The sequence below is a fragment of the Rhizopus microsporus genome (assembly GCF_002708625.1).
Source record: "Rhizopus microsporus ATCC 52813 unplaced genomic scaffold scaffold_6, whole genome shotgun sequence".
NCBI classification, from domain to species: domain Eukaryota; kingdom Fungi; phylum Mucoromycota; class Mucoromycetes; order Mucorales; family Rhizopodaceae; genus Rhizopus; species Rhizopus microsporus.
In genome coordinates, this window is record NW_019671921.1 from 819,080 (window position 1) to 832,148 (window position 13,069).

The following is a 13,069-nucleotide window of genomic DNA, read 5'->3' on the forward strand; positions in this document are numbered from 1 at the left end:
GCTCAATCCTATTGAACAATTTTGGTCAGTATTCAAGAGTAAACTCAAAAGAGAGAAGCTTTTAAAGAAAGAAACATTGATATACATAATTGGTGAGGCCCTGTACAAGATTGATTCCACAGCTGTACGGTTTTTTTTCTTTTAAAGTGTACGAAAGTTTTCCGAAAAAGGTTTGAGTTCTATGTCAAACCCAGATTGCTACTGAGCCTTAAAAAATCAGCATTTAGAGTTCAGCCGTTGCATTACAAAATACATTTTACACTTCTTTTATACACTTTATCTCATGGCGCGACGAAAAGCAAAGACTACGACAGCTGAGCAACCAAAACACAACAAGAGTGAGTCGAAGAAATTGGAAGAAGAAGTAGTGACGCTCTTAGCTTCAGAAGCCCCAAATAAGAAATGGAGAAACTGGTGGATTAGAACAATAACAACCTTGATCATGATCAGCATGTTCTTTATTGTGCTTGCCTCGGGATACATTTGGTCTATTATTATGGTGATGATCATTACAGTGTTGGTATATAGAGAAGTCATTCAAATTGCTTCTACTAAAGGCAACTTACGCTGGTACAAGACGCTGAGTTGGTACGCTTATCATCAATAACCTGTCAAAAGAAATGACTCACTTATATGCTTCAATTAGGTACTATTTGATTGCTGCTGAATATTTTCTATCTGGTGAATCTATTATCTATTACTTTAAGGAAATTGTCATGGTAGATGCCTTTTTATTACCTTTTGCTACACATCATCGATTTATTAGCTTCACTTTATACGTCATTGGTAAATATGATATCATACTTGAGGCAAATCTTTTTGACTTTATTAGGTTTCGTATTGTTTGTGACGAACCTCAAGAAGGGACACTACAGGCAGCAGATGTCACAGTTCGGATGGACTCATATGGCCATTTTTTTGATCGTATTCCAAGCACATTTTATTGTTGATAATATTCTCGAAGGCTTGATTTGGTTTGTTATGCCAGCTGCACTTGTTGTCTGTAATGACACCTTTGCTTATATCTGTGGATTCTTTTGGGGCAAGACGCCACTCATACAATTATCGCCCAAAAAGACAGTTGAAGGATTTATCGGTGGTCTCGTGTTCACGCTCATCTTTGGCTTCTTGGTATAGTTAAAATGGAAAAAAAGGAGCCATACACTGACACATTTGATATCATTAGATTACCACAGTGCTTATAAGATTTGATTATATGATATGCCCCGTTCAGGACCTTGGGGCCTCTGCATGGTCTGATATATCCTGTGAGCCAAAGAATCCCGTATTTACTGCTGCTCCTTGGCATTTACCGCCCATGATTCGATATGTTGTTAAATATTTGGTATGCTTAACTATAAAACAGTAGATGTAACAATAGTTAATACGCGTGACAGCTTTTTACAGATGTATCAGAGATCTACATTGCACCCATTCAACTACACACTCTTGTCATGGCTTGCTTTGCATCTCTTATCGCACCCTTTGGAGGCTTCTTTGCTAGTGCAGTAAAGCGAGCATTCAAGATTAAAGATTTTGGACAGAGCATACCTGGTCACGGTGGTTTGACGGATAGGATGGATTGTCAATTTTTGATGGGTTTATTTGCTTACATGTATTACCACAGCTTTATCAAGGTAAACACACAGGTGTAATTGGTCGAAATGTGACTGATGAATATAGATGTATAACGTATCTGTTGGTACAATCTTGGCTTTGGTCATCAATAATCTAACACCCAAGGAACAATTAGAGTTGCTCGGAAGACTTCAAATGTACATAGACAATCAGGGTCAGTTATCCAGTCAGATTGATTCGGTCATCTCAAAGGCGCAGACGCTATTAACAGGCGTACAGTAACAGATATGTTTAAGAATTTGTCGTATTTTCACATGCTCATTATCAATGATATGCCTTCCTTTGAATTCACGCTTTCTCCTCTAAAAAATACTTGTAGTTACCATAGCAATTGCTTTTAATAAATCTAGTAAAATTAACAATTACAAGAAAAAAAAAAAGTTGTTTACTGGAGAACAATGGGAGGGGGGAGATCAGTGACACAAGTCATTAAAACAGGAGTGGGAAATAAGGTCAAGGGAAGATTCCAAACAAGGGAGTAGCTGTAAGCTTATTATTGCGCATTGCTAAATGTGTTCAAAGTTTATTTATGTACATATGATATGAAATATTGTATATAATTATGCAGAATTCTTCTTTCGTCTCTTCAACCTTTCAAGTTCTTTTTGCTCTTCAATCAAGTCTTCACGTCTAGCAATACGCTCACTATTCATTTGTTTGTTAGTTGACATATAATTACAATAACAAAAAAAAAAAAAATACCTTCTCTTTTCCTCCCTTAAAACTTCACTTGCATTAGCTTCCATATCATCATCGGAGAATACTGGTTCATTAGCATATCTATAAAAGAGTAAATGAAAGGATCAACATTTTCTTAGGCTAACTGTACCTGCTTCTGTCATAACGGAATATTTTACTAATTTCATCAGAATAGCTGTTTTTGCGTTTGTAATAAGGATCTTCCTCTTCGTCGTCATCAACAATGAATGAGTCAAGATCATCGTCTTCATCGTCGTCGTCATTTCTATATCTTCTTGCTACTGGTAATTTAGCTGCATTTCTGTCAAGTGGTCTACCGCTGAATGGCATACGGGGTATAGGTGCAGACATAACCGGGCGACGAGGTGCATCTAATTTTTTTGCAGGACGAGGGGGGGATAAAGGACGTTTTCGTCCTATTGCAGCATCTGATGATTGGTATCTTTGTGTTGGCTTATTCTTGTTTATCATCAATCTTGGGTCATTTTTACGACGGTCCTCTTCATCATCTGAATATATTCCCTTTGCATGTCTTATGTCTCTCTGTACTTCTGCAATTGACCGTTTATCTCGTTTTTGACCGATAACCTTCTTTGGGGGCTCAGAAACCAATAATTTTGCTCTTTCTCTAACTGATAAAGTCGACTGGCCGTTATTGCTTGTATCATTTTTCGATTCAGGCTTCTTAGTACGATGATATAAGCTGGGTCCATGATGGACAGTCGCAGATGATTTAGTTGTTGCTTTTGCTGCTGTAGTATGAGTATTGGTAGTAATAGATGGTTTTCTTGCTGTGGGATTTTCCTTTTTAGCTAAAGATTGTTCTTTTGCTTTCTTCATCAAATCTTCAAATGACATTTGTACTGGTTTCTATCAAGCAAAAAAAAAAAAAAAAAAATAAGTTCAAACATCATACAAGTAGTAAATAATTGTTCACCTTTTTCTCCGGTAAAATAGTACGAGGATCAGGACGTGCAGAACGTGGTTTAACAAGCTTTTCTTGTCTCTTTTGTTGTTTCTTTTGCTCTACGAGCTGTCTTTGCTTCTTTTCTTGTAATTCACGTTTCTTTGCCAACAGTTCTTGAGCTTCTCGCTTTTCTCTCATCGCACGTTCTTCTCTTCTCCTCCTTTCTTCATCTTCTCTTCTTTTTTGTCTTGCTCTTTCTAGTAATGCAGCATCTTGTTGTTTAGCTACCAAAGTAGCCTGCGCCATCAGTTGGTCAAAGCTTAGTTCGCTCTATAAACATTTTAGTCTTTGGTTTAATAAAATGTCTTAATATATTTTACTTTTAACATGCCCATATAATAATAAGGAAAAAAAAAAAAAAAAAGAAAGAAAAAAGGATGTTTTCATTTGCCTTGTTTAACCTTAAGCAGTACGTCACACCCTCTTTTACTATTGGCTAGACTGCATATGAGAAGAAGTCATCTGTTATTGGTTCAGTTGGTTGTTGCGACTACGGCAGTTTCTCATTGCAAAAAAACATATTCAAAAACCGATCTAATTATTCGTGGCTTGTACTTTGATAAACATAAACAAAAACACACACACTCTCTCCTTATCATAAATACATCTGTTTGTTGATCATTCCTGACCACTTTTTCACTAGTTCTTTTTAACACTGCAAAGTCAATCAAATACACAAAGAGTAGCATCTGATCTTTATATGTATTTAAATAAAAAAAAAAGCACCTCACCTTATTGATTCGCATCAAAAATAGTATCCATTCAGTGATTGTGAGTGGTGATATATATTCAAACTCAGTATAATAATATGTATATTTTGTATTATAAATCTCGCTAAAAAACTTTTTTGGGATTTAAGGATAAAAAGGTCTACTTGAATAAAATTTTTTTTCTTTTTCTTTTTCTTAAACTCTCCCCCTTCTCTTTTTTCTTTGGGTACTCCCTCTTTCGCTCTATCCTTTCTCTATAGAAATAAGAAAAAAGATGCCTGCTACTGCTGCACAGAAGAACACCCAGAGCGAAATTCAATCCAAGAAGATGACTATTGCTGTCTCTCCTAGTCAGGTTGAAACCAGCAAGGCTAAAGAAATCCTCACCAAGCTTTCTTCTGCCTCTGATGCTGACCGCGAGTCTGCCGCCGAAGAACTCGCTGCCTTTGTCAAGACTAACGGCGTCCTCTCTCTTAAGCATGCCGGTATTATTGATGCTCTTATCAAGGACTTCAACAACAAGAAGAGCACCGGTGCTCGCTTATCTGCTATTGCTGCTTTCGTTGCTCTCACCAACAACAGCCTCGAAGGTCAAGTTGAACCTTTCATCATTGCTCTCTTGAGCCAACTTTTGGAACTTCAAGCCGATAAGCAAGCTGCTGTTAAGAACGCTGCTGCTGAAGCTGCCAAGAACTTCATCAGCAAGATCAACCCCAACGCTTGCTCTCTTACTGTTCCCTTCATCCTCGAAGGTCTCGGTAACTCTTGCAAGTGGCAAACCAAGATGCTCTCTCTTAACCTCTTGGTTGATTTGACCAAGGTCCACCCCACCGAATTCTTCGTTGCCATTCCCGAAGTTATTCCTGTTGTCTCTGACTGTATGTGGGATACCAAGACCGACGTCAAGAAGCAAGCTACTGACACCATGGCTGCTATCTGTGCTCTCATTGAAAACAAGGATATCGAACGTTTCATTCCCGCCGTTATCGCTTGTATCAACCACCCTGAAAACGTTCCTGAAACCATTCACTTGCTCGGTGCTACCACTTTCGTCCAAGAAGTTGATGCTGCTACTCTCTCCATCATGGTTCCTCTCTTGTCCCGTGGTTTGAACGAACGTGCTACTCCCATCAAGCGTAAGGCTGCCTTGATTATCGATAACATGTCCAAGCTTGTCGATGATCCCGATGTCGCTGCTCCTTTCTTGCCTGTTCTCTTGCCCGCTCTCGAGAAGGTTCAAGATGTTGTTGCCGACCCCGAATGTCGTGGTGTCGTTCAAAAGGCCCTTGCCACCCTTCAACGTATTGCCAAGCCTGGTGTCGAAGTCTTCACTATTGAGCAAAAGAAGGTTAAGGTTGAAACCTCTATCAAGGAACTTTTGCCCTCTGATATTGATGAAGCCTTTGCCCCTACTGTCAAGTTCTTAAACGACGTTGCTCTTGCTCTTTGTGTTGCTAAGAACTTCTTCAAGGATGTCTGGATCAAGGCTCTTGCTCCCTATGCCAAGTCCTTCTACACCGCTGAGGATGCCGAGGCTCTTGCTTTCTCTGCCTTGAACAAGTGTGAGGAAGCCGTTACTCCCAAGGATCCTGAGGAAGAAGAAGATGAAGGTGAAGATCTCTGTAACTGTGAGTTCTCTCTTGCTTATGGTGCCAAGATCTTGCTTAACCGTACCTCTCTTCGTCTCAAGCGTGGCCGTCGTTATGGTCTCTGTGGTGCCAATGGTTGTGGTAAGTCTACTCTTATGCGCGCCATTGCCAACGAACAAGTTGAAGGCTTCCCTCCTCGTTCTGAGCTTAAGACTGTCTACGTCGAACACGATATCGATGGTTCTGAGGCTGATACTCCTTTGGTTGACTTCATCCTTGCCTCCGAGGGTGTTGAGACCAAGGATCCCGAGGAAGTCCGCAAGATCCTCTTGGAATATGGCTTCTCTGAACAAATGGTTACCAAGATGGCTATTGGTGAACTCTCTGGTGGTTGGAAGATGAAGCTTGCTCTTGCCCGTGCTATGTTGATGAACGCTGATATCCTCTTGTTGGACGAACCTACCAATCACTTGGATGTTGTCAACGTTGCCTGGTTGGAGAACTACCTCCTTGGTTTGAAGACTGTTACCTCCATCATTGTTTCCCACGACTCTGGTTTCTTGGATCATGTCTGTTCCGACATCATTCACTACGAGCCCAACTACAAGCTCAAGCGTTATAAGGGTAACTTGTCCGAATTCGTCAAGAAGGTTCCTCGTGCTGCTTCTTACTACTCTTTGGAAGCTACTCAAATCAAGTTCTCTTTCCCTGAACCTGGTTTCTTGGAAGGTATCAAGACTAAGGAACGTGCTATCTTGAAGATGAAGAACGTCGACTTCCAATACCCTGGTTCTGACCGCAAGCAATTGATCGACATCTCTATGCAATGTTCTCTTGCCTCTCGTGTTGCCGTCATTGGTCCCAACGGTGCTGGTAAGTCCACCTTGATCAAGTTGTTGACTGGTGAAATCGAGTCCGAGGTTGGTACTGTCTGGAGACATCCTAACTTGCGTATTGCCTATGTCGCCCAACATGCTTTCCACCACATCGAACGTCACTTGGACAAAACCCCCAACGAATACATCCAATGGCGTTACCACACCGGTGAAGATCGTGAAGAACTCGAAAAGAACGAACGTAACAACGCCGAAGAAAACCAAAAGGCCATGGAACAAGTCTTCGTGATTGAAGGTGAAAAGCGTGTTGTTGAAGCTATTGTTGGTCGTCGTAAGCTCAAGCAATCCTACGAATACGAAGTCTCTTGGGTCGGTCGCTCCTCTGTTGACAACACTTGGATCTCTCGTTCCAAGCTTGAAGAAATGGGTTTCGGTAAGAAGATTGCTGAAGTCGATGCTGCTGAAGCTGCCAAGATGGGTCTTAACCGTCCTTTGACTGCCAAGGAAATCGAAAAGCACTTGGCCGAAGTTGGTCTTGAACCCGAATTCGCTACTCACTCTCGTATCCGTGGTCTCTCTGGTGGTCAAAAGGTCAAGTTGGTCATTGGTGCTGCTATGTGGAACAGACCTCACATGCTTGTTCTTGACGAACCTACCAATTATTTGGATCGTGAATCTCTCGGTGCTTTGGCTACTGCTATCAAGGAATATGGTGGTGGTGTTGTCATCGTTACTCACAACCGTGAATTCTCTGAAGCTTTGTGTACTGAAGTCTGGAAGGTTGACAACGGTCGCTTGACTCCTTCTGGTCACAACTGGGTCTCTGGTAACGGTACTACTGTCATCAAGGAACAAGAAGCAGAAGACATGGTCGACGCTCAAGGCAACACCATCAAGGCCGTCGAAAAGAAGAAGAAGCTGACCTCCAAGGAACTCCGTAAGAAGAAGAAGGAGCGTATGGAACGTCGTAAGCGTGGTGAAGAAGTTTTCTCTGATGAAGATGACTTATAAACAAGAAAAAATCAAGCAAGCTAGTTTATTTAGAATTTCTCTGTTTATATTTATTCATTTTTTTTATCTCATTTTTATTGTAAGAGGGCATCATTAATACTACTACTATTTAAAATAAAAAGCAAAAGCTTTTATTTTGTTTAACTCTTGTCTTTGTCTTTGATATATGAACTTTTTATTTAAAAATACAAAGATGATCTTCCATCATATTATTATTACTATTATTAGTATCAATATTGTTATTAGTGCGAATCATGTTGTGAAGAAAATCGGGTAACATGTCAATGGTAGATTGACTAAGTTCAGGTATAAAAGGATTGAGTGTAGCTTGCTTTTCTTGATCGTTCAAGACGATTGTTCTTTCTATTTGAGCCAAAATATTTTTAATATGCATATTGTTTTGGAATTTGAAGGCCATTGCCATCTGTTGTCTGTAGTATTCTATATCAAAATATCCTCTACATCTCTTCTCTGCAAATGTCAAATGAGCCTTTCTTGTTCTTGCTCCCAAAGGAAGTGATGCTGCCTCTGTTGTTTGAAGTTCAACTGGTAATGAGGAGGTCGTGTCCTTTTTTAAAATGTTGACATCTAATCCTTTATTTCTCATAGCCTCAATGATATAAAGTGATGCAAATGGCATGGACGCTGCAAGCTGTCTTAGTAAAAGTGGCCATTGTATCTGACTGCCTAGTCCTATCTGTTTATGGAGACCTTCTATTCTTTGTACACCCTTGATACGTCCGTTACACTCAATCACTGTATTGTATAGATCAACCCTCATCTGTGTAGCAAAAGCTAATTTCAGCGTGGCCTGTTCTCCAATAGCGTCCATAAACACTCTGGCCATATTTTCTTGTTGACCCTTTGAACCCACTGGCATAGTATGTTCGATGACAGAGATACCCTCTGTTAAACCTAAAGGATATGTTTAATATATTTATATTTGTATATATATATATATTGCTTTATCTTTATTTTACCATCAATTGTCTCGACTAATTCATTTAACTGATAATACTCTGCTTCTTCTCTTATCTTACACAACATCTTGATATCGTCTTCTACAGAACCTAAGCTGCCTGTTCTAAGAAATTCAAGAATGTGTCCAAAGAGTTGACCACTACGATCAATAAAGATCTCGTCCCCGTTAACAAGGGTTTTTTGCTCCATTTCGCCGTTGAGAAGATTGATAAAATAAGATGATCGTTTGAGAGTATCAAAATAGGTATAATGCGGGACACCTCCAATATTCAATTTGATGACTGTATCAGAGGAAAGGTTCTTCATTATAAAAAGGAATTAAGGGAAAAAGAAGCTGTGATTGATTTGTTCCCACATAATTTATGTAAAATATATAAAAGGCGCCCTTTTTATTGACGTAATCATGCTGTATGTTTATACTTCAAAATGACCCCATTCATCCATCAGGGTCTCGACTTCTTTATCTTCTACTCCTGTTGTAGATGAGGTAGAAGCTGATCTACTCCTGTTGACTACAGGTGAGTTGACTGTCAGACTAGAGCTTGGTTTAGCAAATCGTTGTCCTTGAGCAAACAGGTTCTCGAATAATTCTCTGCCTAAACTCTTTTGTCTATCAACAGCCGATTTACTAAAGTTAAAGCTATCCTTAAATCCATGATCAAACAGCATTTCGAGAGATTCATTTGTGAGTACAACCATACGAAATGACGGTAAAGTGATATCGATCACATCGGCAATAATGGAATTGTCCAGTTGCTTCATACGTAAATGCAGTGATTCTTCTTTACTCTTCATCGTTAAATCGGCTAGTCTATGCTTTAGCGTTGCCTCATCAGGTTGTGTTCCCTTAGCAATATCCGACTGTTCACAACTGTGAACGATCAGGCTAGTTACTGCATCCCATGCTATATCCGTATCTTTAAGAACACTCAGTAGCCAATAGAGCTCTTTGCTGATATTGATAATATCTTTACTCGTCAAAACATCATCCTTATCTTCATCATAAAGCCTAAAGAACCAATCCATATGTGACATGATATCCTAAAGAAAAATAAGTAACAAATAAACCAAGAATAACCATCATTTTACTCCTTGTAGTATCTCGCTCATTCCTCGCACCATCTTTTGGAAATCAATCAATTCGTCTTTTCCACCTGCAAACATTCGATACATACGGTACACAAAACTTGTACTCAACTCCTTGGCTGTGATCGAATCTGGGTGCTCATTCGTGCTCTTGAACTTGGCCCATGGTGTCATGGATGCAAGCATAGCTTGGAATGTCTCCTTGTTCATCTTTGACTCTGGTTTACCTCCAGTGTCTCGATTGGAATAATACAAGGTTCCAAAATATTTGTCATACATAGTTCCAATATCTTCCTTTGAAAAGCCGGCTGTGTCCTTCAAGTGCCGGATGACCGTACGTTTTGTGAATGATTCAATTCCTGCTCCCACTTTGAGCTGGTTCTGTCGTCGAAGTTCAACCACCATTTCGTCTGTCACAAGAGAAAATTCTCTATACTAGAAATGTATAAGCTATCTATCCCCATTTTATATTTCTTTGTATCTTACAGCAATCAACATCATCTCACTCAATTTCTACAAGATATGATTTAGTTAATATATATATATATAAAAGGAGATATATTTACTGTAAGTCTTGTTCGAGATTTTTTTTCTATGGTCGAGCGATGATCATTACTGCTTTCAATAGACTGGAAAAAGGATTTTAAAATATCTAAAAATGCACCATCATCCCTTGTCTGCAGTAACTCTTCACCATTTATCTTTAAAACAGCCAGTCTAGAAAAAATTATAAGATATATACAGCACCATTCATTTTTCCCTTTTTTACCCTATCTGGAATAAAATCCTTGGACCTTCCATAAATAATATATCAAGTACACGTACAGCGCATTCTAATGGCATCGAATTGACATATAAACTGAGAAACCAAGGTAGACATGCTATAGACAACTCCACCTCTGTCTTTTTAAAATGATTCCAGAGCATAGGCATTGTCTTTTCTACAAGTTGTTCAAAGATTATTTGATCTAATAAAGCGCCATACATGCTAGTACTATAGTATCCAGGACATATACGATCCACCAAAACGTGAAGTAGCCAAAACGCTTGTTCTTCTGTTGTATATCTAAATACATTTATAAGATTTTTTCCCCTTTTGTGTGTATCTATTTACATCAGTAAGGCAGAGGTAACAATGTTCATGGCCTGACAATAACCGAGCTCTGGATTCTTCCATGCATAGGCAGTAAGTACTCTTCGAAGTCGATCGATGCCTTCTGGTGATTGATATCCGGCATACTCTGGTAAAGATCTATTCAGATCCTTTTCGATTTCTTCTGTTGATGTTGACTTTTGCCCCTTGTATTTTTCCAAAATATCTTGATAGACACCTGGATTGGCAAATCTCAAGTACATTGCTCCTGAAGCGGCTTCCCAAATTTCGCCTCGGAGTCTGTTGGGCAAACCGACGCGTACGAGCTTACCGAATGTTGGTAAACGGATCATGGTTAGATTTCTTCCATTTTCTAAAGGATCACATATAAGATTGGAAAGTGATGTTAAATATCATAGTAATTTACCTTGAAAATAGAGCTTCCATAATTTTGTCTTGCTTTTATCTTTTGACTTTTTCGAATCCTCTGGATAGCCAAATTCCAGGCCAAGTCCACCAGGAGGTGAAGGCGTGTCTGCGGTACAGAGATGCTCGGACTCACATGAAGCAACAAAAGGCCTGACTTTTTTAAAATGAGGCACTTGCTTTTGTAACAATCCTTTCAATGCATCACAAAACTGTTCACAGTCATTCTTCTCGGCCTAAATCAATGTATGAGATATATGACTGTTTAAGAGAAAAAAAGATGTTACATGAAGCATAAAGGTATGTTCTATCTTGTGAAGTGTTACAATAGCTACTCCAGACGTGTAAGCGCCCGAGTGAATCCTTTCGACACGCTTCACAGTATAGAGAGGAAAGACAGCTTTACAGAGAGGCAAGTGTTGCTGAGGAGCGGCAAGCCTTTCATGAGATTCGAATGTCATAAATGTCTCTGACAGATACACTCGACCCAGCAGATTGATATGTCCAGGCGGCACCTGAGACAAAAAGACCGATTCACGATCTGTGCTGGCAGTTTTTGTGTATGTTGCGTCTAGGCCTGTCATGAGATGTTCGCTATCAGGTAATCTGAATCGTATGCAGTAAGCCTGATCTCGTTTTTGGGCAGCCAAATCTTGCTTCAAGGGGCTTGTCAATTGGTGCGTCCGTCCAGAAGATGATGTCGACTGTCGCATCTCTTGAGCATGTTTTGATTCTGCAGCCAAAAAGTCTGCGTCGGTAGATGCACCAGGAGTATCCATACTTGAACTTTTTAACCATCGTTGCATGGCTTGACCGGTGAGTTGGATGAGTAAATCATAGACTTCATCTCTTTTGAACATATTTGAAAAATGGTGCTATATAATTGTAATTTAGTAAAATAAGATGCATGTATCTTAATTGTACTTACCTCCTGCTTATCTTTGGTGATGATCCTCAAACTGTCATCAAAAATACCTTTTGATCTCTCTTTCTTCAGTTCCTGAATATCCTTTAATTCTATCAGCGTTTTTGATTCTAAACCCAATAAGAATGAATGAAATCCGATATAGTTTTCACTTATATATAGCCATCCTTGTCTAGCTCTGTGTGAACACGAATAATCTATAATCAAAGGTCAATTTTGGTAAAGAAAAAAAAATAAAAATAAAGAGAAGTATTTACAATTTACAAATCGTTCAGAAGGGGGAATATCGAATATTTGCCTAAATGATCTTGATGCGTTTCTAACATTTTCATCAGAAGAGAGCTCATCCGTTCCCGAATCTATGTTATATCACTGTATCAGCATCATAAACAACCAGTTTTATATGTATAATAACCTATGGCAGTGACAATCATGTTTATCTTTTCAGATACCCAATGTTCTTTATCGATTGGATGATCTATCATCTCTAATTCAGGGATCATATTTCTTTCTATCCAAGTCCATGCCGTACGTATCGCTTGTTCAGTGTCTGCGACTGCTATCTGTAAACAGACCGTGTTGACTTCTCGTTGAAATAGGATTCGATACGGTGGCTGTTTTGTATCAAATCTGTTTTTGAAATGAGTTTAGAATACACTCAAGAAAAAAGAGAGATACTTACACACTTGCGATAGTACTCATGAGATTTCTAAACAATGGGTTTCCTGGTGTTGATGATTTCTGTAGTAAAAAATTGCCATATTGTAAGACTGTTGTCCAAAAGGGTGTTAGTGTTATATCTACAGGTGTTGGTAACGTAAAGACCTATTGAAATGAGTAACATGTCTTGACCATTGTCTCCCCCCTTACATTAATGGGTATACTGCTAAACTCTGTCATACTGAACCCTTTTTTTTTTGGGTGATAATACAGTATCAAATTGTCGCAAATTGAAATTTCACTTGTCGTGATTCTAAATTTAGCTTGTCGCATTTGGATATTTGGGTTGTCGTGATTGGGAAATTCACTTGTCCCATCTGAATACTTGGCGCATTTTTACTAAAACTTTGCAACAATGCTAATAAAAAGGATTATATAGAAGGAAAAA

The 13,069-nt window shown here is 39.1% G+C and overlaps 6 protein-coding genes across 6 annotated transcripts; 2 read left to right on the forward strand and 4 right to left on the reverse strand.

The window, feature by feature from the left end:
• Positions 1-283: 283 nt before the first annotated feature.
• On the forward strand, positions 284-1,860 carry RHIMIDRAFT_250817 (phosphatidate cytidylyltransferase; the record flags this gene model as incomplete). Its single annotated transcript, XM_023610756.1, has 6 exons — positions 284-588; positions 647-786; positions 833-1,131; positions 1,187-1,345; positions 1,398-1,637; positions 1,684-1,860. The coding sequence occupies 6 exons, from the start codon at positions 284-286 to the stop codon at positions 1,858-1,860; spliced, it is 1,320 nt and encodes a 439-aa protein (XP_023467371.1).
• Positions 1,861-2,198: 338 nt separating this feature from the next.
• RHIMIDRAFT_236719 (SPT2-domain-containing protein) lies at positions 2,199-3,633 on the reverse strand (the record flags this gene model as incomplete). The annotated part of the gene is made up of 5 exons (XM_023608625.1): positions 2,199-2,283; positions 2,341-2,418; positions 2,468-3,207; positions 3,275-3,574; positions 3,625-3,633. 5 exons carry the CDS (start codon positions 3,631-3,633, stop codon positions 2,199-2,201), a joined length of 1,212 nt encoding a protein of 403 aa, XP_023467372.1.
• Positions 3,634-4,210: 577 nt separating this feature from the next.
• Positions 4,211-7,593, forward strand: RHIMIDRAFT_280097 (putative YEF3-translation elongation factor eEF3). The gene has a single exon (XM_023612884.1). It carries the CDS (start codon positions 4,289-4,291, stop codon positions 7,448-7,450), a length of 3,162 nt encoding a protein of 1,053 aa, XP_023467373.1. The 5' UTR covers positions 4,211-4,288; the 3' UTR covers positions 7,451-7,593.
• A 32-nt stretch (positions 7,594-7,625) lies between these two features.
• RHIMIDRAFT_250820 (uncharacterized protein) lies at positions 7,626-8,737 on the reverse strand (the record flags this gene model as incomplete). The annotated part of the gene is made up of 2 exons (XM_023610757.1): positions 7,626-8,365; positions 8,431-8,737. 2 exons carry the CDS (start codon positions 8,735-8,737, stop codon positions 7,626-7,628), a joined length of 1,047 nt encoding a protein of 348 aa, XP_023467374.1.
• Positions 8,738-8,845: 108 nt separating this feature from the next.
• Positions 8,846-11,749, reverse strand: RHIMIDRAFT_201582 (TBC-domain-containing protein; the record flags this gene model as incomplete). The annotated part of the gene is made up of 8 exons (XM_023606554.1): positions 8,846-9,472; positions 9,521-9,952; positions 10,004-10,030; positions 10,084-10,234; positions 10,287-10,583; positions 10,632-10,983; positions 11,038-11,272; positions 11,324-11,749. 8 exons carry the CDS (start codon positions 11,747-11,749, stop codon positions 8,846-8,848), a joined length of 2,547 nt encoding a protein of 848 aa, XP_023467375.1.
• A 439-nt stretch (positions 11,750-12,188) lies between these two features.
• On the reverse strand, positions 12,189-12,902 carry RHIMIDRAFT_123209 (uncharacterized protein). Its single transcript, XM_023605436.1, has 3 exons — positions 12,832-12,902; positions 12,644-12,786; positions 12,189-12,591 (listed from the first exon to the last, which is right to left on the reverse strand). The coding sequence occupies exons 1-3, from the start codon at positions 12,859-12,861 to the stop codon at positions 12,345-12,347; spliced, it is 420 nt and encodes a 139-aa protein (XP_023467376.1). The 5' UTR covers positions 12,862-12,902; the 3' UTR covers positions 12,189-12,344.
• Between the last annotated feature and the right edge of the window lie 167 nt (positions 12,903-13,069).